The sequence below is a fragment of the Aulonocara sp. 'chitande type north' Nkhata Bay genome, linkage group LG11, assembly GCF_057382095.1.
Source record: "Aulonocara sp. 'chitande type north' Nkhata Bay isolate Kocher_YH1m ecotype deep benthic linkage group LG11, A_spYH_male_GT1.1, whole genome shotgun sequence".
Classification (NCBI taxonomy): Eukaryota; Metazoa; Chordata; class Actinopteri; order Cichliformes; family Cichlidae; genus Aulonocara; species Aulonocara sp. 'chitande type north' Nkhata Bay.
In genome coordinates, this window is record NC_141354.1 from 24,744,276 (window position 1) to 24,770,767 (window position 26,492).

The 26,492-nt window shown below is 40.6% G+C and overlaps 1 protein-coding gene across 3 annotated transcripts; it reads right to left on the reverse strand.

The window, feature by feature from the left end:
• Positions 1-1,225: 1,225 nt before the first annotated feature.
• znf574 (zinc finger protein 574) lies at positions 1,226-26,271 on the reverse strand. 3 transcript variants are annotated; one of them, XM_086311301.1, is made up of 10 exons: positions 26,158-26,271; positions 18,257-18,414; positions 12,601-13,783; positions 12,300-12,514; positions 11,622-11,801; positions 11,273-11,367; positions 9,182-9,276; positions 4,111-4,259; positions 3,568-3,855; positions 1,226-2,184 (listed from the first exon to the last, which is right to left on the reverse strand). In XM_086311301.1, exons 1-10 carry the CDS (start codon positions 26,168-26,170, stop codon positions 1,585-1,587), a joined length of 2,976 nt encoding a protein of 991 aa, XP_086167427.1. In that variant the 5' UTR covers positions 26,171-26,271; the 3' UTR covers positions 1,226-1,584. The 3 variants fall into 3 exon arrangements, with proteins under 3 accessions (XP_086167427.1, XP_086167429.1, XP_086167428.1); XM_086311303.1 differs by lacking the exon at positions 26,158-26,271 and adding an exon at positions 25,948-25,968; XM_086311302.1 differs by lacking the exon at positions 26,158-26,271 and adding an exon at positions 25,476-25,918.
• Positions 26,272-26,492: the final 221 nt, after the last annotated feature.

The window sequence follows — 26,492 nt, forward strand, 5'->3', positions numbered from 1 at the left end:
TTCCAAGACAAAATATAAAGAGGGGTGTCTACAGACAGTACTGTAGGTTTTTTAGTAGTTAGCATAACTGCAAGAAACTGCACTGCATGAGAAACCTCATTAAACTACAGACAAGTAGGGATTAAATTACTTTTACTTTTTTCTAAATGACTAGGATTAAATTAAAAACCATGAAAAGATTAAGTCTGATCTACTGATGACATACCGTCTTCCACAGATCAAAAAGACATTCGCGCTGCAGTTAGTGTGCCCCACCGGTCTCATGATTTCCCCGCCAGCATCAACAATTTCATTATGTCTGCGTGTTTGTGTGTTTTTGTTTCAATGTCAAGCAGCAGGTATAATAAATGGCACTCCACCAGAATATCAGCTCTCATGATTTGCCAGGAAGAGGGAAAAAAAAAAACATGTATTTATTGACTCACAGGCTTTTGAGTGTCTCAAAAAAAGCAGCGAAAAGCTCAAGTTTTGGCACCGGCTTCTTTTTGCTCCTCAGGAGCCCTCTATTTCCTGATGTGCGTCTCACTCTGCAGAAATGCTGCCATTTCCCCATTTCAGTTACCCGCACAATCATCAGCATTTCTGCCTCTATGACATGAAAACAAACTAAGACTGAGTGCCTCTGCGTGTATGTGGTCTCAAACCCCCCTGTCAGCAATCACTGGGTGGGAGACAGCCATAAACTGCACTTTAGAAGCCTATAATGGGCTACTGCAGCGCTGGCAAAACTTATATCACATTATGCCTCTTCCAATTCAGACACAAATAGGATCATTATTTTTGATAACTATACAGCAAGTGCTGGATAATTTCATTACACAACTTTCCACTGCATAATGCTGTACTTCAGTTAAATCATCATGAATCTCGCCGTATCCCTATTATTATTGTATTTAATTACAGCACAAAACAAATCAATAACGTAATGTCCTACAAATTATTGGAGCATTAGACTTGATCTACACACATTACTCTGCTTCGCTGTGCCATTCGCTAACATCAGTGTGTGTCTGTGTGTGTGTGAGACAGAAAGAAACAGCGGTTTCAAAATCTCGACAGCGACTGCTGCTGAGCGGGTCTTTATGTTTCTCAGCTCAGGCTACTTCCTAATGTTGGCTGAGGTGCCAATTTACAGCAGGACCTATAAAGTCTGTCCCATCTGATGAGACGGGGGCAATGCCCTCTTGTCATCCACCTAATGAAATGATCGACGCTCACAAGAGTGAATGCTCAAACGTTTTATTATAAAGAAAGCAGAGAACACTTCATAGGCAACCACGTCGTCCCCTAATAAACAGGGGCAGTAAATGCACACAATCAGTTCTATTAGTCTGAAAAGCTAATTTAGCATGTGAGTGTTCCGCTCAATGTCTCCTCTATGTCATAAATTCACTTGTCTGCTCAAGAAAACTTATTAAACAGGTGGGGAGTTTTGCTTAAACTCTCTTGGAAATCTGCCAGACAATAAACGTACAGGGTATTGGCTTCATCTGTCAAAATATTTAGATCACCAGCAGTCTATATTAGCGATTAATCATTCAGTGTTTTTCATGTCCTTGTTGTCCACGATTTACTAAGCTACCTTCAAACAGTCTCCTCCATAATGAACTCAATGGTATGCTGTGGTGACTGGCTTGTCTCCACCATGGTGATTTCACTGCCGTCCATTGTGATGGTGGGAACAGTGATGGCCTGAGTTCCCAGTACAGAGGAGGGCAGAATGACAACCTGCGACGCTCCCTCTAAACTGCTGAGTTGATCGGATGGGATCATTACGGTCTCGGTAGCCCCTTCAGCTCCCTGCAGCACGTAAATGGTCTGCACAGAGCCAGATTCGACCTCTTCCATGGTGGCCAAAGATGACAATGCTTTGGCTCCCTCCAGCACCTTCTGGACCTGAGCAGCTTCAGCTGCATTAACCACCTGCTCCGCTGTTTCCGGAGGCAGGTCCCCGTGAAGTCGGATGTGTTTATCCAGGTTGGAACGAGACCGAAAGGCAGCGGGACAGTGAGGGCAAGGGTAAGGCTTCTCGCCGCTGTGGGTGCGGGCGTGCTCGGTGAGACGAGCGGCGACGCTGAAACTCTTGCCGCAAATCCAGCAGCAGAAAGGCCGCACGCCGCTGTGGATGCGCTCATGATCCTGCAGATGGGGCAGCTGGCGGAAGCGCTTACCACATGTGGCGCACTGGTGGAAGAACAGAGAAGAGGGGAAAAGGTGAGAGAGAGGCGAGAAAGTTAAGTTCACAACTCTGGCAGCACACAAACTCAACTGCAATTAATTCCTAAAACCTCTCTTTACATTTTTCTGCAGATGCAGCACTCCTGGCTGAGACACAGAAAGAGCAGAAAGAAAATGGGATAGGGAAGACAGAGGGGGAAGGACAAATACAGAGCAATAAAAAGATATCATCATCATCAGTCCCACACAAGCAATTAATTGTTTGGTCAATAAGACATCCACACACCAGATGAAAAAAGAAATGAAGGAAATACGTCTTCAAATATCGTGTTTTACCTGACAAAAGCTGAAAAACCAGCAAATAAGAAGCAGAAGCCAGAGAACATTTGTCATTTTCAGCTTCGTCACAGGCTAATGATGAACATTCTGTCGCTGAAATAATCGATTTGACTAAACCCTGCAGCTCTGCGTGTAAGGGGAGTGTAATAAATTACACAGAGTTACACAACAGAAAAAATATTAGCAGTGATCTAAGAGCTTGACTTTTCTAAATAATCATTTTAGTAATCAACAGTTCAACGGCATCATTCCTGCAACACCAACATTTGTTCTGTTCACTCCCAAATGAGCGCAGACAATGAAATAAAAGTAGATAGATGATTAAACCTGAAGCACTACAGGGGAGTAACAGTATTGAGCTTTGCTTTGATTCCCACTGGGGACACTCAGATTGAAATTGCAATCCCTATTGACAGATCTGCAGTTTCAGTATCTCTGTGAAATACACTCTAATATAATTACTTTTCCTGTGAAGTTTGCTCTTTATAAACTGAGCAAACACATATGTTCCTCCAGGAACACAAGGTATATTTGATATAAATTAAAATGTATCCCCGTAACTGCCTCTGTGTTTGAGAACCGGTGCTCCTTGAACCGCAGTCCTCACCCTGCCTGATAGATCATGGCTCAAAGCGAAGCCACAAATATTAAATCAATTTCTAAAGCTGAGATGGGCTTGGGTGGGTCTATAGTTGATGTCCTGCCTCGTCACCAGAGCAGCAGAGAGAGAGGGAGAGAATCCCAGAATAGTAACAGGCACAGAGGGGAGCTGACAGGCCCTAACTCAGCCCTGCCATTAATCACAGGTACACAGAGAGGGAGAAAACACCCGCAGGACACACTCTGCACAAATGGCCATGGTCCGGAACCAGAGAGATGGCCGCAGCTATGAGCGGGTGTGACCGTGGATGGGGATGAGGCAGTTCTCAGTTTCATTTTGAAATACAGGTGTTTAAAAGATTTCGAGACCTTGTATAAAGAGAGAGAAATAGGATTCTTAAGACTGAAAGAAACTACCTTTACACAAGTACACGCCACAGTGCTTCTTACCTCAAAGGGCCTCTCATCAGTGTGTGTCCTCATATGAACGTTGAAGGTGGAATTATAGGCAAATTCCTTGTGGCAAATCTGACAACGGAAGCGGGGTCGGTTTTTGGACTTGCTGAGCGTTCCTTGAAAATGCGCCAGCACATGCTCCTCCAGGGCACTGTTAGAGATAAATCGGCGGCGGCATGGCCTCACTGGGCATTTGAGAGGTGTCTGGCCTGTGTGGGATAAACGATGAAGGTCGAGGCCCTCTTGGGTCATGCAACGGTGTCCACAAAGGTCACACTCAATCTGAGGGAGGAATAAAGAAAAGGAAGGGAAAGGAGACGAGAGGGAGACAAACCAGAATGAAATGACAGAAACGGTGTCGTCATTATCTAAATTTTTGTCTACTTATTTAAAGTACAATGTCACAATCCAACTCCAAATGTGGACCGTGAGACACATCGCCACTCCCTCACTAACCCCGTCAGCTATTCGATTGGAAAAAACAAATCACACTCTGGCTCACATCCTCTCTTTAAAAAATTTCTTTATGTCTCCAACCTGTCCAGTGCAGCGTCCTCGGCCCTGGCCCCTCCCACGACCGGTATTCTTCTCCTCTTCGGTAGTAGGACAACGCTGGAGATGGATTTCCAGCACTGATTGGTTGATAAACTGGGATGAGCAGTGAGGGCATGTCGCTGGCTGCTTGTCTGTAATGGAACAGTGTCGGATTTTAGACAGATGGTCATAATTTCTCGTCATACTACACGCTAATGGCCGTGTTGAAATCTGATGGCTGGTTTGAGCTTGCCGACTGCCTGATGTTGGGCCAGCAATCGCGCAGTGACAGGTGGTGCATACAGAATCGGCAACAGTGGCCAAACAATCCGCCGCAGCCAGAGTCAACAAATAATGTGGCCTCTGTTTACCGTTTATGATTCAAATTGGCAAATCGGTGCCAAAAGATGCAAAACATGAGTTGTTGCAAAGAGTCCAAAAACAACCCGTCATTTAGCTCACCTATTAAAAAATGACCAGCGGCCCTTTTTATAATGATTCACAAAGACAACAAAAGCGACTAACATTTATTGAGCTCAGCTGTGACAAGCTGCTGCTCTTTGCATCACCAGAATGACATCAAGGTGGATCTCATTAAACATATTGAGTACTGGCCAGATGTAACCGATCCCCATCAAACAGAGTTACTTTATCAATATCATTTTGAAGAACAGTTTATTAACTTTTAGTGCATTCATCAAGTCAGTGGGTCACTGACTGTTTAATGTTATGCTACTACAAGATAAAAATGATCCTGAAGACTTTAAAGCCAAGTATAGAAACGTTACGCTTCAGGGGAATGGTTGATATCAGTATAGTAATCAGACTTGTAGAAAAGCTACGTAAGGTATCACAATCATGCCTGTGAATAGAAATTCAAAAAATTATCAGAGTGCATTTCAACATTTTTTACATTTACATCACCCTATATTAAAAATTATTTGCTTTTGGAGTGTTACATAAGCAATTTGATTAGTTTATCTTGGGCTCTGAGAACTTTTCATTAGGGATGTTTCCAGCGACTAATGCACTAGCTGATTGAGTGAGAGAAGAAATGTAAATGAAATTAATTGTCTAGTCAAGTCTATTAAAACACACTCAGATAACAGTCAAAAGGGAGCAATCTAATGGATGAGGTCAAATGCTGCCTGCACAAATACTGCATGTATTCAAGAGCTATTTGAAACCTTTAATCCCATTATTTGATAACCAAATAGTATTTTAAATGATGCCCAAATGTGTGCCAATTTGTGGCACATATTCACACTTGCTGCACACAGAGTCACGTCACATTAATTTCCCAAGTGTGGCTGACATTAGCACCGCCACCAGCCTTTTTTATTCAGGTGTGCAGAATGTGGTTGAGTTGTCATATGCCAGATTGCTTTTCATTTTGAAACAGCCAACATAAAACTGCAAAAGGTACAGCAGAACTGTACTCGTCGCTTATTTACAACTTCCCATCACACAATGGGGTGTTGCCATCTCCCAGAGCTGCAGCTCCAGCTAGCTGCATAACATCTAAGATGAAAATGATAAAAAAAAAAATCATATGTTTAACCAATTAGTATTGCTGTTGCCGACTAGTGACTGGAACAACATTTACAGATCAAGTCAACTGGTCGCACAGTCAAACATACTTTTAATGAGCATTTCATTTCTTGTTTAATATATAAAAGCTGTTATTATTTATTGGTTAATCAGTTATTAATTTCCGTGATTAACTTGTTACCTATTTGAGCTATACAACATTATAAAACTGCAAAATTGTGTCAATTAGATCATTCATCATCTAACTGATTCATCACAACCAAAGTAAACCAAACTTCCTCGCTCCCTGGATAGCTTTCAAAAATCTGGTTGGGAAACTGCTGACACTGATGGTTCATCATTAAGTCCATAGGACGTCATGCCAATAACTTGCAATTTGCTAACCATCTGTACAGTCTGTCCCAGTGGGGGAGATCCACTCTGCTCCCTATCAAAAACGTCTAATTAAACCTTTAACAAGGGCAATCTCAGCCTATGGCACTGGATGGATCAATAGATCAATCTCTCCAAACATTTTTCTCAGAGGAGCCCTGTACCTCTGACCTCTGCCGCACGCTGACTTATCAAGCGTAACTAATGAGGTTGGTGTGCCAACACCCCCTGATTAAGATGAAGTGTCAACATGTTGACCCAATTCATTTGCCTCCACCTTGCTCCTCCACTCCACATGGCACGCTAATCAATAGAAAGTCATTGACCTAATGCACTGAAGAACGCATATACCATAGGCATATTTTTGTAAATTAACAACAAGCAAATGGTTAGAGCCATTTTTGGCTGAATCTGCATCATTCTACAATCATTCAGAAAATCATCTCTAGTTTTTCTATTACAACAAGATATGTAAACAGCTGGGTTCTCGGCATCTCCACCACAATTTAAAACCCCTTCAATGATAAATAGTAAAACTTTGGAAATAAAGTAAGGATATGGGACACTGTGTTCACCTTATGGTGCCCTGCCACTTTTTTTTTTTTTTTATCTCCAGTTCAGACAGAAGTGTATGCATTTATCCAGTTTGTTGATAGCTAACGTAGATGTCAACAATAAACATTCACATCCAACAGCAACCAGTGACATGCAAAAATCACACACATATCCTCAATCACTTTGTAATACCTGTAGTGTAGGAGGCTCCGTGACACCAAGAGGGACATCATGTCCCTGAGTATCCTGACCAAAGCAACCTATCACACTTTTAAGACAGATGACCTCTGATGAAATATGCAAAGACCCGTTTGCAGTAGCATACCCATAGTCATCCTCTCGATCTTCACCATGCCCAACTGCAAGTTGGGAAAACCAAGTGTTGTACTTTGTTCGTCTTCTTCTCATAGACATAGCATTTCTTTCCCCTTTAGTCAGTATGATAGTGAACTGAAGTCTGACCACAAGCACTCAAGTGCAGGTGAGTCTCGCCAAAAAGAACAAAGGAACAGTCTCGTCCAAATGAGCAGTGAACCGAACAAAAGTGTGTAATGTTGACCTGAAGCACAAATATCACCCACATATATCATCTCAAATGCAGCCCATAATGTTGCCATGGTAGTGGTCTGCTGGTACCAGCTGCTCAAGACGCTGACGACACACGCATGATGTGTCAGAGGATGAACAGAGCAAACTGTCCAGAATATCATTGCGTCATTATGAGCAACTAACATGTTCAGCTTGGCATGTTCCAAACTGACAAATTTTTGCTTCAAAGTCATGCTCAACAGTTTCTTATCAATATGCCCTATGACGAGTACTTTTGATGCAATATCTTTTGACGTGTTATTGATGAGCCGCCCGTGGGCAGAAACGAGAGGGGTTTAACTTATGTCACAACTAAACCCAGAAAAATTTGTAAACTGTAAACATGCCAACCAGACATAAAACATTTGTAATAGTACAATAAATGGTGTGAGATGGCTTTTGTTTTCCTAATATTAGGGGATTGTAAAAGAAATTACTTATTTAAAATGACCCATTTCTCAAATTGTTATAAAATAATCACATGAAAATGATTAATTCTATTTATTTACACACATTGGCAAACATTAACTCATGGTCAGAGTAAGAATAAAGATATACAATTAGTTAAATCATACCAGAAGGTGGCAGTGCTGTGTCCCTTTCTTTTAACTAAAGATGCCAAGCGGGTTTGGCTCTACCCACTTATTGGAAATATTTTGTCAGAATCTCATATAAAGGGATTTCATTGATTTTATTTTAATATAATGTTAGTTTTAAAGCTATGCATTGGTAGAGGACATTTCAGCGTCTCATTCTGCTTCTTTGTGAATGACATCTTCTCTTAGGTTATACAGAACAGCACAGGTTCTCAGTATTTTCTCCCTGTCGGGAGTATGATTGACTGGCAGCGCCTCGGAAAGTATTTTCAGGTGTTTCCGAGATGAATGCTATCAAGCTACAAGGTGCAATGACAACTACACAGTTAACTGTGTTCTGACCGTAGTAATGACTATGATATTCTCCTCTGGAGTAGAGCCTTTCAGGGCTTCTGCAGACTGATTTCCGACAAGTCAATTATCCTTTTTTTGACAGGACAGTAATCTTTGAAACACTGGGTCAGTTTCAACTATTGTGTCGTTAGTAAACAATGGGACATAGCACCTTCTCCCTAACATCTGCTATGCTACTATTCTGTTTTCACCTATTCAAAAAAATACAATATATACATATTAAATTCCTGAGCTATAGGGTCATAAAAAGCTGCTGAACATGATAAAACTATACGAAGGCTAAAGACTGAGCCAACAAGTGAAAGCTGGATAGAGGTCACACAGTAATAAGATGATACAAAGTGTCCTGTGTGGTGGACCTTAGGGGCATTAAGCAGTAAAGTGTGACCACTATCATCATCTTGTGCATCTTTAAATTTGGGTTCCAAATCTCCAAAATAGACATTTGATTATCGTTCTTACACAATGCTCAAAATGTGTACAGAAGCATATCATTTGCCAAATTGGCATAAAAGCTGTGTATTAGCATTACTACCAATATCGATATCTGGTGTGTCTAAAAGATGCTGATAGTAATTATATAACGCAAAAGCTTTGACTATCACTACAATTTATTCTATTCAAGGAGGCATTTATCTTAAGACCCAGGAGAAGCCCTTCTGGCATTAGCTTGCTAGCTATTAGTAAATAACTAAACAATAATAAAACAGACTCACTTGTTCTCCTCTCCAGAAAAATCCATGATTTATTACAGCTATCTTGTAGTCCAGAAAGTTTTCAGGTAAAATGTGTCGTAATGAATAAATGAATGGCAGTTTTGTTTTTCATTAGCTTCTTCAGTTCTCATTGAATCAATGCTTGCTGATTTAAAAAAAACAAACAAAAAACTTTTTCTCTTCCTCTTTGATGAAAGTAAGATTAACACATGACGCAGTGCAAGAACTCGGGCAAAGAATAAGGTCAGAATAATGGACACCAAAATCAATATCAAAGAAAATCGGGCTACTGCTTGCTAACTATAAAAATATAAAATACAAGTCCAAGTCTTGAACTCTTACCCTGATGTATGAGGGAGTGCAGGTCCAGGTCTTTCCTACGTTTGAAGGCCTCTCCACATTCGCCGCAAGGGAAGGGGTGGCTGGTGTGCAACAATCTGTTCAAACACAGAAGTATTAACAGATTTTTTTAATGCTACATTCAAATAGAGCCAAAAACATTGAAATCATAGGCCAAGGACATAAACATATACAACATACATATATAACAATTATAGCTCCCAATATAAATACTTAAGCAGTCCTAATTCAGAGACACATAAAAGTGTGTGATTAAAGTCATGTTTTGGTCTTAATCTGCCACCTCGTATGTACTTAGCTGTACGTCAGGTCAAATGAGGGGTACCGGCGTAGTGTACAAACAACCGGAGATAAAAGAACAGCAGTAAACTGGGAGGCGTCAGGGTTAGACATGAAAGACTATATTTATCCTCTGCATAACGTTACACTGAGTATAGCCTTAGGGGAGGAGAGAACTGCTAGGATGTATTCACCTACTCCTGCATCAGGCCTGTTTTTACAAGGAGAAAACAAAAAAAACACTTCTTTGCTGTGCGTGCAGCTTCGCGTAATCAGAACAAGCAGGGATGATGTTTCAGTTTCCACAACTTTGCTAAATATTACATACAAACAAATATCTGTATTAATCCACCACATGACTAATTCAAAGTAAAATTGGAAGCTAGAGGTTATGTGCAAAGACCATCCAAGGCCAGAGTCTTTCTGTTCCCTGTTAAATGACAAGAGAATTCAATATTTCAGGGACAGTTGACCTCGAGCCAGATAGAAGGATTAAAATCCCCGTCAGGGTCGCCCCCTTCAAGACAGATGTTCTTTGATGAGCAGGGGTCACGTCACACGTAAAGTATCAGGGTTTAAATTAGATGTACACTGACACCTAATTTAAACCCTGTTGATTCATCAATATTTCAATCAGCAGAAAATGAGCTCAATGTTGAATCATTTTACATGCAAATGAGACACATTTGTATGCTGCAGATTCCGTAAACATCTAAGACGTCCGTACTCTCCTCCTCTACCACTTTGGAAATACTCTTATTTGCTTTCTTGCTGGAAGCTTCAGGAGAAGTTTGATACCTTCATCTTTTTATGTGTAAAGGTTTATTTCTGAGCTTGGGAATATAAAAAAATGTAATTCATTTAAAAAAAAAAAAAAAAAAAAACTAACCCACAATCTTAACTCAAGGTCTTAGTATTGTGTGTCCTCATAAAGAGTGTGCGTTGCAGTTTAAAGCTCAGGATAAAGGTAGTAAAGAACCTTGAGTTAACACCGTTTCAAAATGAGATCGTTCAGGTTTTAAAGAGTTTTTCACAGAAACCAGTGAACTCGAGGATGTCATCAAGACAATGAGATGAGCCTTTTCTGCCCCTCCACATTTTCCACATGTTCCTGTTCACCAAAATAATAATTTATTAATCTCCTACAATTATGTCGATTTTTTCCTCCTAGATATTGTAACAGTAACCATTTCAGTGTTTTACGTAACATCAAGATAATTAAAAGACTTAAAATGATTACATTTTGGTGAAGTCTTTGGGTTTAATGAGGAAGAAATAGTGACAATAGTACTTAGCACACTAGATCATGTTAAGTCAATATTATATACATACACATACACACATACACACATACACACACACACACACACACACACACACACACACACACTGTAGTGTACATCCTATCCCCCTTGTTCAGCCAGGTAGGACATGACCAGGCTCTTTCTCCTGTTCTGTGCAGTTATCGTTCTCATCTTAATTTACTGGGCCTGCGTCTGTCAATCATATGTGGCTCAAGGGCACACAGACATCTCAGTGTGTTTGCTACACAGCTTAAAGGTCTTGCTCAGTGGTCGGACACGGCTCAGCTGCTACAGCTCCCGGCAAGAGGGAGGGAGGTTTATCTAAATCCTGTCCTGCCTTCTGTTTGCAAATGTAATTCTAATGTAGTTATGCGGTAAACAGATTTTGAATTTGATTGAATATTGACAGGTTCTAGTTATTTCCACCAACACCAGCAAAATACAAGGTGCCGAAAGTAAAAAAATAACGTCAGAAAAAAAGTGTTATTACTTGTGATGGTTGAGTTGATCCTCGGTGTTGAAGCGTGAAGGACAGTTAGGACAAGGGAAGAGATGAGCAGCTCCTTCGTTGTCCAAACTGCACACCTGCATTGACAGACACAACAATCAATATCGATAAAAAGGGTTTCACCAGCAAGATACTCACATAGTGACTTAAACTTAAATGTAGCTTTTTATTACAGAACACATTATCTACCATTTCACCTACTATCAAAATCACTTCCAATATCAATAATATTCAACAATATCTACGAATATTAAGATATTTTACAAGATTTTGAAATAAAATGCTCAATCAGAGAGCTATTGTGATTAATATTAAATGGCGGAGCTGGTACCGGTTTGCGGCCACGCTTGCGGCGAGGTAGTGTCGATGTGTGAATGCGTTGGTGTCTCTTCAGGGTGGCTGCCTGGGAGAAGTTCTTGCCACAGACATCACAGCTGAAGGGCTTGTTGCCCGTGTGGCTCATGCTGTGGCGCAGCAGGCTCTGCGAGTTGGTGAAGGACTTTGTGCAGACCTTCACAAAAACAATAACCAGAATTAGTGTCAACAGTTTTAAACACTTTTTGCAAGCAAATGAAGCCGTGTTGAAGTACGGAAACCTCTGAGCGAGTCACATATCCCAATTTTTTAAATGAAAAGAGGTAAGAGAATTACAATTCTTGAAATGTTTCAGAAATTTACCAAACACACACACTTATTTCCCTGTCGTCTCATCAGTTCTATATTGTAGAAGCCGTCTTCTTTTTACTTGAACCTGTAACTTGCTCAGCGATGCCCAAACTTTTGTGGACATTTTCATATCTACATTTGCTCAGATTCTACTTTTGTACTTTAAACAGACGTCATTATGCAAAGACACCAAGGAATCTGTCAAACATAATGAGGCTGGAGATGTCAGCCTTCACTTCACTTCACAGCATTACATCATCTCATCAAAGTCTTCTGCACAAAAAATGTAAGTCATTCCTGAGACTCGAGACAGAGACACCCTGATTGAATGTTTGATTGGCACCTTGCAGGTGAAAAGTTTTTCTCCGGTGTGGCTGTAGACGTGCGTGCGGAGGAAGACGCGTCTCGTGAAGGTTTTGCCACAGTACGGGCACACGTGCGGGAGTGGTGTTCGAGCCCAGTCCTGTAGCAGCTTGGCAGGCGGAGGGTGATTGGTGTTGTCCGAGTCTGCACCAGTGTTGGCCTCTAATTCTTCTTTAATATCTGAACTCTTGTTTCCTGAGTAAAGAACAAAAATTCTTGTTAAAAAAAACAAAACAACTACTGCCTTGTAGTTGTGTTTTAAAGTAATGAATTTCACTTACCTTTGAGTGCATTAGCACTCAGGATCCTGAAGGAAGGCCTGCTTCTCTTAGGAAGGGGGGAACCTGATTCACCAGCCGAACCAGGTGAGGAAAGCAGTCGCTTTGTGCTCTGTGGACTATCCTGAGGTTTGGTGGTGGCTGTTTCACCAACAGCTTCTGCCCCATCAGCCACCTCTGTCACTGGCATGAAGCGATGCTGCCGCCAATGATACAGGTACTGGGTGGTGTTCATGAAGCTCATATCACAGTGGGCACACGTGTGTAGCGGCTCATTAAGGTTGTGCTTCTGCTTACGATGTGTAACCAGCCCTCCCTCGTCGCTAAAGCTCTGAAGGCAAAGGGTGCACACGAACAGCTCGGGCTGTGTGAAAGTGGCGTCAACACTGGCGGAGGCAGAAGGTGCACCGTGGTCCTGCTGATCTGCGCCATTGCTCTGAGTAAAAACCTCTGAAGTCAATTCGGTAACCTCTACCGCCTTTTCCTCGCCCTTCTGTCGGTGCTGTTTTCGGTGGTAGAGGAAGAGAGTGGTATTTAGAAAGCTTTCCCCACACACGGAGCAGCGGTGCAGAGCTTCCTCAAAGCCGTGCTGGGTCTTGCGGTGAGCCACTAGTTCTGACACCAGGCCGAAGCACGAGCCGCAGTCCACGCACAAGAGCACAGGTTCAGGCTTTGGCTTTTTGTTTGCCCCTCTTCTCTTAGGTGACGACTCATCTGGATTAGAGACTGAAACTACCTCGGAAATAGGAGGATCAGAGCTCTGAGATGAATTGGTCTCTGTACCTTCCTGCTGCTCCAGCTCATGCAAAGCTTTTTCAACTGCATCTGAATTGATATTTTTGTTAGTTTCATGCTGTGAGAAAGAGGATTCAGCGACTGAATATAAAGGTATGGTTGCACTCTGGACTGAGGAAGTCTCTGGCATAGTTTCTGAATCTGGTTTTGACTTGTTCTCAGACATGTCAGACTGCTGACATGCCCCTTCTTTACGGTGCTGCTGCCAAAGTACAAGGCTTTTGAAAAGTTCATCACAATCCCCACACTGGTAGAGGATCCTGGGCTGATCTGACGATGTGCTGACATCATCCTCAGGGGGAGCACTTTCAACAGCCTGCACAGACGGCTCTTCTGCTTGAACTTCAATCTGTGGGAGTGCATCTGTCTTTGATATATTTATTATATGTTGCTGCAAAGACAAGAAAGGAAAAAGAATAAAGACAGTTTTTAAAATCTTTGTTTATACAAATAAAACGACTTGTTGCAATAACAAGTCAATACGCTTTGGGTTTTTTCCTTTTTTCCAGTTTTATTCTTTCTAAAGGATGAAAGATGAGAATTCAGTGTTGGGGTACTCAGGTCAATTAAAGCAGTGTGTGCTTAGAGCCAAGGTTCCCCTGAGAGCTCCAGACAACCAAGATAAGGCCTCAGCCTGGCTGATAACAATCAAAAGGCCCATCAGGGTTGCAAGGGTCACTCCACAGGGTCTTACCTTCGTGCCCTCCACCCATTTGGATGATAAAAACAGAGCATCAAGGTCGGGGTTAAAGGCATCTGGAGCTGTCAATCACAGCTGTTCAACATGTCTCACATGTAATGATTTGTATTTTCTTTGTTGTGGTATTCTGGAGTGTGAGAACTGAAGACCACCCTCAGATGTGGTCTAGCTGCTTCACAACACACACACCTACGCAGCCATCACCCACAACATTGAACCCACTGGTAGGCAAAGTGAGTAACATCGATCATCTCGTTAAAATCAATGACCTGCTGGGAAACCTTGGCTTCTGGCATTCGTGTGGATCAGTGCTTTCAAATGTGGCCAAAAATAACACTTAATTTTTCATTCAAAATTCCCACTGTTGTGACTTTGACTCACACAGGATGCAGTACTATGGATGGATAGCGCTCCGCTAACCACACAGCAACGCTGGGTTTAACAACTTTTGTTGGAGAAATCAAGCTTCAAATGCTGGGTGGCTCAGAAAACAAAGGCGGCACTGACAGTGCTAATTTGTTTTAAAATTATGAATTTTTACAACCAAATATCTGGTTTTAATTAAACTTCAATAATCAAATTAAGAGTAACTGTTCATAGCCCTCACATGGATGGTACTGTGACACATGTGAGGTACCTAAACACAGTCCAGGTCAAAATTTCCTGAAGATGTTTAGCCTCTCATCCAATGGCTTCTTTAGTTCCAATCATGGAGCGTGCCAGCGATTTAAACCCTAGTGGGCGCGGGGGGAGGGGGGGGGGGGGGTAAGTCCCTTAAGAGGGTTGTTTTAGTCCAGGAAATGTTTATGTACCTCCCAGATAGCAGAAACATCTCTCCAGCAAAGAGTTCAAGGCACTGACCCAGCCTCCAAACTCCCCAAATCTCAATCCTGCAAACCGCGACCAGGAAGCCCTGCATCCATACCCAAGTTAGGAATGTAGTTTTGATAGTGTGCATAAACATTATATAACATATAATACATTTGTTGTAATAAATAAAAAGCAAAATACACATGCTGCCATTAACTGCCTTTTGACTCACGTTTTAAAACTGATTTCACTGACTTTTTATTTTAAATGATAGCATCGTTTTGTGTTTGTGCTCTTTAAACAAACATCTTTACAATAATGCCTGCTTGTATTTACTCTACAAATCCACAGTGCTGTAAAGCTCAAGCAGTTTGCACAATTTGTATTTTTTTCCTACTACAGAAAAAATATTAATTGAATGTGTCATAAACAAAAGCAGTAAAACGCTAAATATCATCTGATGTTAAATGTGAGCAATATGTTTATTTGAGTTATGGGGATTTATTTTAATTTATTGGGGTTTTTTTGCTCTGACTGATGCATTTCTCCTGCTCTTCTTCCTGCTGGCGACTCAGGATGCAATCTGTCTGTCATGAGCGCCGCCGCTTTATGGACGTATGGTGAAGACTGTAAGGATGGAAGTCCAGGCACAAGCTTTGACAGCCGTGCCCTACTGCTAAACGAGGGGCAGTGACTGCTTTTAACCCTGCGGGCTTTCTGAAGCTGTCACAGGAATGGCAAATAAAAGAAAATAATAAAAAAGAAAAGTGGCAGCTACTTCACAAGACTCAGCTCAACATGTCAAAGTTAAATGGAATAACTCTTTTCATTATGCAACTTTCAAACCCTGCAATTCAGACCACATTTTCAGAAGACTAATGCTTTCCCAAAGAGTATTTACCAACCTGAAAGCAAACCGTAAGAAATAGTGAATACAGTGCATTATGTAAATATCTGCACCCCTCTAAAAGCCAAGTCAAAGAATAAAAACAACAGTAGTATTAACATACAAGAGGAAACAATACAGAAGGAAAACACTAAGGTGAAAAAATGGCATAGATGGCAAAGCTCACCCACAGAAGCAAAAGGGTACGGTGGTCAAAAAGAAAACAGTCTGTTCGTTATTACTGCAGCATGGGGACCACTCTGGTGATTCAGCCAGCCTCATTGGATAACATGTAAATGTAGCATCATGGATCTCAATCTGGTCTGCCACTTTCAGCACGTCCTCCTCTTCTTCCACTTTCCTCTGCTCTGGTTTATCCAATTAAATCTCAAAAATAAACCAATTCTGGCACATTTTTCTTTTAATCCTGCAGCTACTGCATCACATAACCCAGACCTTCCCAAAGTGTGGGGGCCGCAGAGCCATGGCGGGGGGGGGGGGGGGGGGGGGGGGGCAGTATGAAAGGGGGGGGAAAAAACCAAAACGCTTGGACACTGCTAGCACGGGGCGCCCACAGAAACGCAAAGCAGGAGATGAAGCATTGCCGAATATGTTTCCAAACCAACTTCATTCTAAGCCAAAGACTAGAAAATATGGTGAAGCATATCTTCCCTTTGGTTTCACCTGCACAAGTGCCAAGGTAGGTCTTCCCTGCAGAATTGGTTTTCCCTGTGAGCAGCGCTGGGCTTTTCAAATCAGGGACAAACAGTATCCCACATTCTTGATTTTTAGGTCACAAACACTTGTAATGACTAACTACTCCTGGCATTCTGGAGATGTTAGCTCTTTATACAGTAAAGTTACAGTGGGATACAAATAATATCATGTTGATCCTGCCACGATTTGTTCCCCCGGTTCAAATCATGGACAAACAGCATCCCACATTCTTGATTTTTAGGTCACAAACACTTGTAATGACTAACTACTCCTGGCATTCTGGAGATGTTAGCTCTTTATACAGTAAAGTTACAGTGGGATACAAATAATATCATGTTGATCCTGCCACGATTTGTTCCCCTGGTTCAAATCATGGACAAACAGCATCCCACAGTTGTTTATGTTTTTAAACCCATTTTGTACAGAGAGGCATTTTTTGAAAAATGTATTCATAGTGATAGTGACGAACTCTGTATTCCTCGTCCACACGTAAACGCAAAAAAGGAGTTTTAAAAAATCTCTGTTTTCGGTGATTCGAAACGCTGTTTATGTGTGGATGAAACAGCTGCGTTTTTTAAAAATACCCGTGTAGGTGCGGACGTAGCGTAAAAGAGTTAGCAGTTTATTTTATTACTACCTGTCATCTATTGCAGATTACTTGTATTTGCTTAATTTTTTACTAAATGTTTGAGGTGTGAAAGAAACTGCAATGGAGCAAAATTTAGGTGTGTGTGGTTGGAGGATGTGTTTGTGCGTGTGCGTGCGGGGGGCGTGAACATTTTTCTTGTAAAACAAAGGGGGGCCTAGCAAAAAAAGTTTGGGAACCACTGACATAACCTAATATATGTCTTTAAAAAAAGAAAGAAAATCTTGTACAAACCAACACTGAGAACAGGGCTTAGCCTACAAGTCTGATAAGTACAGACTGTGAGAGCTTATTCAAACTATAAAGCATGTTTTGTTGTTCATTCTGACATAAAAAGCTTGAATTAATAGTTTAACAGTCTATTCTTAATCTACTTTTAACGCACAACCACACGTCTCCCTGAGTAGTGACTCATTACTCAGACGAACAGCATGCAAATGTGTTCTTTTCTCATTACTGGACAGGAAGCAGTTGAACTGTTTAATAATCTTCTTACCTTAACACACAACTATTGTGAGTACATAACAGTAAAGGTTAGGGGTCTAGTCCTAATTCAGTCAAAATACAACCAGAGCCAAAATGGGAAGAATTTTCTCTTCTCCAAAGTAAATATGTAATAGAAAACCATCATGAACTGAGATTCTCTTCATTTTAATGTCCATTATGGGCAAACAAGAAAAAAATGACAACGCAAATGCATTGTTAACTTATATTACAGCTAATTTTCTGCCACTAACCCAAAAAGACTTACTGGTTACTCTGTGATTAAAGGTATGATGTCAGGGTGCACATAAATCAGAGACTAATATGCAGCAGCACCTTGAAATATGTCAGTAAATAATCACAAACAACACCATCTTAAGTGCTCGCACCAAGGTCACTATTACTTTGATAAGTAGCAGTGCATTGTGAATTTATGACTAAAGTTAAACGTGTCACTTCAAAGTCACTCTCCAGATATGATTCAGAGGCTTTTATGTGATCACACAGATGGTTATTTCAGGCCACGCTGTCATAATTTAAGGTTTTTAATCGCCTTTTTGTCCAGCTAAAAATCACAGTCACATGACAAAAACGGCGGAGTGGCAACTGTGTCAGCACTCACCTGTGTCTGCAGCACCGGGATGGTGACGGCGTTGGTTCCAGATGTGTCTGGCGGTTCATCGCCAGCAGTGCATGTCAACTGGTGCTTGAGGACCTCTTCCAGGGTGTTAAACTCCTGGTAGCAGGGGAAGCACATGTAGACGGACGAATTCTCCATGGCTGTAGGGGGATTAGAAATTAAAAAACATTTCATGAGAAGTGCAGCAATGCAAGCTGATGTAGATAAAAGTGCAACAGTTCTCAAAACGAATGCATGCTTTGAATAAGTAACATCACTACGTGAATCTTATACAGATCTGTAAGTGCTTTACATTTGGAGTTTGGTTGTGAACATTGCCCTCTTCTGATGAAAAGAAGTGTCTGCATATTTAATCAACACAGCAGCTTGGACACAATTGCCAGTATGCAAACTGTGGGATTGCCAAGATGACTCACCATGCACTGAGCCGAGCTAATTGTTATTTTGACCATGCAGGTTGCTGCTCAGGTGGAGACCTTGCCAACTCTTTCTCTCTGTCTCTGTGCCATTTCACGGCCTGAGCTTGTGTTCAGCTCCAACATCAATTAGATATGTTCTGTAATTGGACCCACTGGTGGTGCAGACTAGCTCACACTCCTGTCGAATGTAATAACCAAAACACTATGTCTGTAAGCCTTCCTACTCACAAGATAGCATTTAGACCTCCACAAGCAATGCTCCTCTTTGGAAAAAAAGAAACCTTTCAAAATGTAAGAAACCCAGTGAGAGGCACACGTGTTTATCTCTGAAACACATCAATTCAACAACGCACTTTCTGGTTTATCTTTTTAATTGGCAGACAACGAGGAAATATAAAGGTTAATACAGGCGATATAATTAGATTTTGTTTTGATGAGACATCTCATGAATAAGCATAGGGACTTAAGAGCAGTAATAAATTGGTACTGGTACCAGACTCACCAGTGCCAAAGTATTGATATAGGTCAGGGTGCTGATAATTATGCAATGTTAATTCATCCTAAAGGTAATCATAATGAAACCACGCGTGTCAAGCAAATACATGAAGTTACTATCCATTTACAGTAAGTGATCTCTGATCACGGCCTGCAGGGCCAACTGTTCAAAAGCGTTGGCACTCTTTACTACATTTAATGAAAATGCAGCTACATACAATACACTGGATGTGAAAGTTCGTTCTGAGTGAGAAATAACCTTAGAAAACACTAACAAACCAGAGTACTCTTTAAAGAAACTGTGACTGCTTCAGCAAACAACCTGCTGTAGACATCTTCAGTGCGGCCTCTCCGCAACTATCCTAATAGGACGTACTCAACTAAAATTGATTCTTTCATTTTAAAGATAAACCTGTGGTTATTAACACAGATAACTCTGGCACTAATTTTTTCTAATTTATGACAAACAGCCTGTAGACCTTGTCAGAGGATTGTGGTCAGACACTGAAAAGAAGTTTCTTTTCAATCGCTGGATAAGGGAAAATGTGATGTGGACAAAAGCTGTGCATGAGGACTGTTTCCAAATTTACTGTGAAAAGACTATAATTCTGCATCAGCACATGAGGGAACTGTGTGTTAAACCATAGCTGCTTTTCTGCAGTAGACCTCAAGGAGGAAGCATCACAAGGAATACGACCATCTATGACATCTCTTACTGTAAGCGCACTAATCAAGCGGCCAATTTCAAGTCACACTGATGTCAAATTTATGTTCATGGCAGGTGAAATCCCAACAAAATGCCTTGTGCAGATGAGTTATTAAAATCATACCTTAGAGAACAACTAAATTATTTCTCTTAGAACATAAATACAGTGTGGGGTTAAGTATTAAAAATGTGATGCAGAAAATTGTGTCTAGTCAGAGGGGGGGGGGGGGGTTGCATTATAAGACAAGGCTGCGACTGATGGTATTTCACAAGTCCACATGAAGGCACATTGCAAAATGCCCAGGGACTAAGGGTGTTGACTTTACTCTTGACATTTCCACTTTATTCTCAAAATGAACACTAAAAAAAAATCCTTTACTATATTTTTTCTTCTATCATACACCGAGTGGACCCCTAGTTTTTATTACAGGGAGTGCAGAATTATTAGGCAAATGAGTATTTTGTCCACATCACCCTCTTCATGCATGTTGTCTTACTCCAAGCTGTATAGGCTCGAAAGCCTACTACCAATTAAGCATATTAGGTCATGTGCATCTCTGTAATGAGAAGGGGTGTGGTCTAATGACATCAACACCCTATCCGGTTGTTCAGTCTGACGTCACTAGCCGTGTCTGGGTCTAAACTCCGCTGCAGGTCCATATATCAAACGATCACTGTGGCATTACTGAGAGTTGAAAAACTGTCTAAAGTCTTTCATCTTTAATAAAATGATCAGCGTTCTGCTCTACCAGGTGTAACAATTGAGTTTAACATCCAGGCATCCATGAAAACGGAATTTATGACATTTAACGGAGTTAGAAGTTAGCAGGGAGTTAGCTCGCTAGCTTCTATCTAAATACAATATAGCATGTCCTGACTGCGGGGTTTTGGAAACAAATTAAAACATACAGCTTTCTTATCACTTCCAGCATAAATGAAGACAGAAAACTAAACAGCAGTGACGTTTGTAGGGTTACTGAAGTTTGGCTAGCTGGTATATAATGATGTGCTACGTGACCGCTAGCGACATAGCTATGTTAGCATAATATAAACAAGCTAACTTTTTTTCCACTCGATAAAAGTTAACGTGAGTTTTCTCGGTGGTCAAAAACAAATGTAATCGCATGGCAGGATGCTGTAAAAGGACCAAACTTCAGCCAGGAGAACAACTGAGATAATTCATCTACAATACAAAGTTAGTCATTCATATACTGCTGCATGGGCTGGGCTGTAGTTACATCCTAAGGTTTTAAAAACTGAGCTTAAATAAATGATTAGCGGTAATAAAAGCCGAGGGAGGTCAACAGGGATCACTGACTGTTTTAGGAGCTTTTTGAGATCAAATAGAAGAAAATACATAGCATTAAACATGTTAACAACATAAAAGCCATATTAAACGCAGACTACTTTAGACCCGGAAGTAGGATTCGTCGCGTCATCACTGAACAACCGGATTAGGCAACGTCCTTTCCTTTGGCAAAATGGGTCAAAAGAAGGACTTGACAGGCTCAGAAAAGTCAAAAATAGTGAGATATCTTGCAGAGGGATGCAGCAGTCTCAAAATTGCAAAGCTTCTGAAGCGTGATCATCGAACAATCAAGCGTTTCATTCAAAATAGTCAACAGGGTCACAAGAAGCATGTGGAAAAACCAAGGCGCAAAATAACTGCCCATGAACTGAGAAAAGTCAAGCGTGCAGCTGCCAACATGCCACTTGCCACCAGTTTGGCCATATTTCAGAGCTGCAACATCACTGGAGTGCCCAAAAGCACAAGGTGTGCAATACTCAGAGACATGGCCAAGGTAAGAAAGGCTGAAAGACGACCACCACTGAACAAGACACACAAGCTGAAACGTCAAGACTGGGCCAAGAAATATCTCAAGACTGGTTTTTTTAAGGTTTTATGGACTGATGAAATGAGAGTGAGTCTTGATGGGCCAGATGGATGGGCCCGTGGCTGGATTGGTAAAGGGCAGAGAGCTCCAGTCCGACTCAGATGCCAGCAAGGTGGAGGTGAAGTACTGGTTTGGGCTGGTATCATCAAAGATGAGCTTGTGGGGCCTTTTCGGGTTGAGGATGGAGTCAAGCTCAACTCCCAGTCCTACTGCCTACTGTCTGGAAGACACCTTCTTCAAGCAGTGGTACAGGAAGAAGTCTGCATCCTTCAAGAAAAACATGATTTTCATGCAGGACAATGCTCCATCACACGCGTCCAAGTACTCCACAGCGTGGCTGGCAAGAAAGGGTATAAAAGAAGAAAAACTAATGACATGGCCTCCTTGTTCACCTGATCTGAACCCCATTGAGAACCTGTGGTCCATCATCAAATGTGAGATTTACAAGGAGGGAAAACAGTACACCTCTCTGAACAGTGTCTGGGAGGCTGTGGTTGCTGCTGCACGCAATGTTGATGGTGAACAGATCAAAACACTGACAGAATCCATGGATGGCAGGCTTTTGAGTGTCCTTGCAAAGAAAGGTGGCTATATTGGTCGCTGATTTGTTTTTGTTTTGTTTTTGAATGTCAGAAATGTATATTTGTGAATGTGGAGATGTTATATTGGTTTCACTGGTAAAAATAAATAATTGAAATGGGTATATATTTGTTTTTTGTTAAGTTGCCTAATAATTATGCACACACACAAAGTAAATGGTACACCCAGTGTTGTGCCAAAAACCCACTGTTGGTATTTATATATGGTCGTAAATAACTTAACCTGTCAAACAAATCCACATATATCTCATGAAAGATACCAAGTCAAGTATGAGCCAGAAAGAAAATTCCTGTCCTGCGATGTAAGCTGCAATCACTTTTTCTCTAAGTGCCTTTAACAATAGTGGCTTTGTTTATCCAGATAAATACTCTGAGTGACATTAAAATGTCTTTTTCACAAGAGATCTGGCCAAGAGGGCAGCAGAAATTCCAATATAACATTTTTATAAAGATATTTTAAGTGGTCATAAAGGACCAGATTGATTACAGTGTAGAACACAAGTACGTACAATAATGCAAAGTCAAAAAAATACTTGCAAAACAAGCCATTTCTTTATATTACATGCAACTTCTTTCCTAAATCCTGTTGATTACAGCCTATTTACCAGTCTAAATAAAGCCATTAGACATTAAAAAAAACATACAGAGAAAGAAACACACACTATTGGCACACAATATTTAGTATTTACAGCATGGTGATGTATGTGAGATAAGCCATAAAAAAGTGTGTCTTACTGCTCTGATTTTGGGTTTTTGAGCAACAATAGTTTTATTTAACAATGTAATGAGCTTTCACAGGTATTCCAAAATCCAACTAGTATCTTTAATGGATATCTGAATTGGCCTCTCTATGCCTCACTGTGAGGTTGTAGAACCACATGGATTTCTCCCAGCCAATCAATAAAGATAAGGCTACGTGACAGATAGCGGTATCATTGCATGAGAGGAATCAGCAGTGCCCCGGAGCAGTTAAAACTTCAGTGTTCTTCTAGAAATCATGTTTTTTGGCCCCTACCTACTTCCTCACCTGTGGTCATAACTTCCAAACCAAGTGCTGTATTTTGATGAATCCCATTATACATTATCTAGTTCAACAGTTGTTCTAAATGTTAAGACAGGTGTGTAATTTGTGTGTAGCATTTTAGAAATTTGTGAAATGTATGGCATAAAAATGGTGGGAAGTCCATTTTTAGACTTACAGTAGTTGTGTCTAGCGAAACACTATTTCTAAAGAATACAAAGTAGCAACATCATTGTCAATGGACCTTACAAAAGTTTATATCACACTAACCAGTAATACAGTGAGAGATTTAACCCATTACAGACATTTTTAAGCTATAAATGGTAAAATGTTTTGTTTGTTTTAGGATCTTATAGTTGTGCAATTTGACCAAAACCTCCCGATATAAAAAAGATTTCTCATCCCGACAACGATATAAATCGCAGAAATTTTACATTTTCTGTAAATTCTATGAATCTCGAGCAACTGAACTTGCGTGAAGTGTTCTCAGCTGGGCGCCGTGTACGTGGAGTCGAGTGTTTTGACTGATGCATGAAGCTATACATTTTTAGACATAAGTTGTAACAGCTGCCTTTTTCTTTGTACTTATTACATGGTGTGCTGCATAAAAAAGCCTAGTCTAACATTTTAGTCTAAGGTTTATTTTGAGCACCTGACGGCTTTTTTGCTCCTAATCCATAAACCTTCTCCATACTCTTCTTGCGTGGGTGGTTGAAGAGGTCTGTCATGTTTGAGTCTGTGGTGCGGACCGGTTTGCGGCATAACTTGTATAGTACAGACTTTTCATAACCATGTGGAAAATAAGTGGACGGCGGAGCCACACAATGGTCTTACCGCCATTGTTACTAACAAAAAAAGTCGCTTGTCCGTCTGTAGTGTGGTTATTGTAAATATAAGAGCAAGACAGAACTTTAAGAAATTAATATAGCTACTACAGTGATCAGCAAAAGAATGAAAAAAATACTGCCGGAAACAGTCTATTTTACGACACCAAGAAACAAGCGATATAACATGAAACGATAGATGTTTTCATATCATCATCCGATATGTATGGTCATATCGAACAGCCCTACTTATAGCAGTTTTTAAATCATACTTAAATTGTATATATTTGTTTTTCTTATTTCAGGTATTACTACTGGTAAAACTGACTTATTATTTTATTATTATTATTAATAATAAGAAGAATAATAATATTTGTTTTCATTTAATTCTGTATAAAAAAAAAAAAAAGTGGTACCACCAGTATTTATCTTTCTATTTTTCCCCACTCTTTGTTATACATGAGTATTTTTTTTCAGTAGATCTACAATTGATGATTTCTTTTTCCTTCAAAGTGGCCTCAATTTTCACTCAGATGTACTACTTTCCTTCACAGAAATCCACTTTGGTCTTTTATGTAAGAAAGCTGATCATGTAACATTCCACAGAATAATACAGCCTGTATTTCAGTGTGTACACATGATCCCAAAATGAACATAAGTCTTTGAAGTATAATGTTCAGCATCTTACTAAAGATTACTGCCACCTTACAGTACCATGAAGCAGTTGGACAGGATTGTGCTTTGTGTTATATGTTTAAAAATAATAATAATAATGCCAAAATGCCAGCATCAGTCAAAAAAAAAAAAACCCCAAAAACAAAAAAAAAAACCCTAGATAAACAGTTCTTTGAGCTTTTTTCATATATATATATATATATATATATATATATATATACATACATATATATATACACACACACACACACACACACACACACTTAGAGAAATGTTTACTCCAAACAGTGAGAAACCATATATAGTAACTTAACTGGCCTTGACTTACAACATGAAAATGAACATTTTACACACGTTTAAAAACAAAGTCAAGCAATAAGCTTCATATATAAATGGATGGATAAATCTCGTTTTATGCCATTTGTTGATATCATGGCATACCAGTAACGCCCCACACTGTGTCTGTTTGGGTCTTTTCTACCTGCAGAAACTGTAACGTCTTACTGACTACACCTCAGTCAAGCAATAAGGGAGAAAGAGAAATGTGATATACAGTTGCCAATTTACCTGCAAGCACCTATCATTATTTCCCTCCCTACGGTGTGCTAATATTGCGCCACGGTTGTGTTATTTCAAATGCTAGCCGTTAGTTCAGAGCTGTTACTGCAGAGACAATGTGACTCGGATGAGGGGTGATCTAAAAAATAAAAGTCACTCATGTTTCACGCATTCAAAAACGTCCCGTTTGCTTCGTTGTTGGAGGTCTGATATGAAACAGCTGGGAGGAAAGCTAATCAGCGAGCTAACGAAGGCTAACCGTTAGCAGCCCAAGAGCTTTATCTCGGACCACCAGATTGCTGCTAACATGCAGCGATGGCCATCTTCCTAAAGCTACTAACATGTCCGCGGCGTGGCAGCCTGCTATCCTGCTAGCTCGGAAGCTAATAAAACACCCTGCGTTTTACTCCTTGGCAGCGGGCGTCAACGACGCATTTGCTAGCGACTAAACCCTTTTACCACTTGGACCACTGGTGCTTACTTTCTGATATCAAGGAGAAGAAGAAGAAAAGACCGAAGAAGAAGGGCGGGATATGCTTCTTCGGTGGTATAATGGCGGCGACAGACTAAAAGTTAATATTAGCTGTCTCCCCCCGTTGAAATCCTCCATACATAAATCTCAGTTTGCGATATGAGACCATAAGAGCAGTATTTTTGTAAAAATAAGCCAAATATATTCAATGACACTTACCTAACTCGGACATTGCTTGTCGAGGAAATAGGACAACTTCAGTTTTTTTCCGTATGTTAGAAGGTTCGTGCTGATTGGCTCGATCGGTCACTTAATGCGCCAATAGCGTTCGAGGACACATAGCACGGAGAGTTTGTAGTCGAAAAGCGCGCCAGGAGCATCAAGACGCGTGAAGAGGTCAATCATTGGCCCTCAATTACTAACAGTGCTACAAAACAAATATGTCTGTAAGTTTAACCACAAATCATCAATTTATCACTATTTTAAAGTGATCGCACTTTACAAACGAATTTAGACCAACTAATAAAGTCCTGGCTTTCTTAGGACGTTTAAAC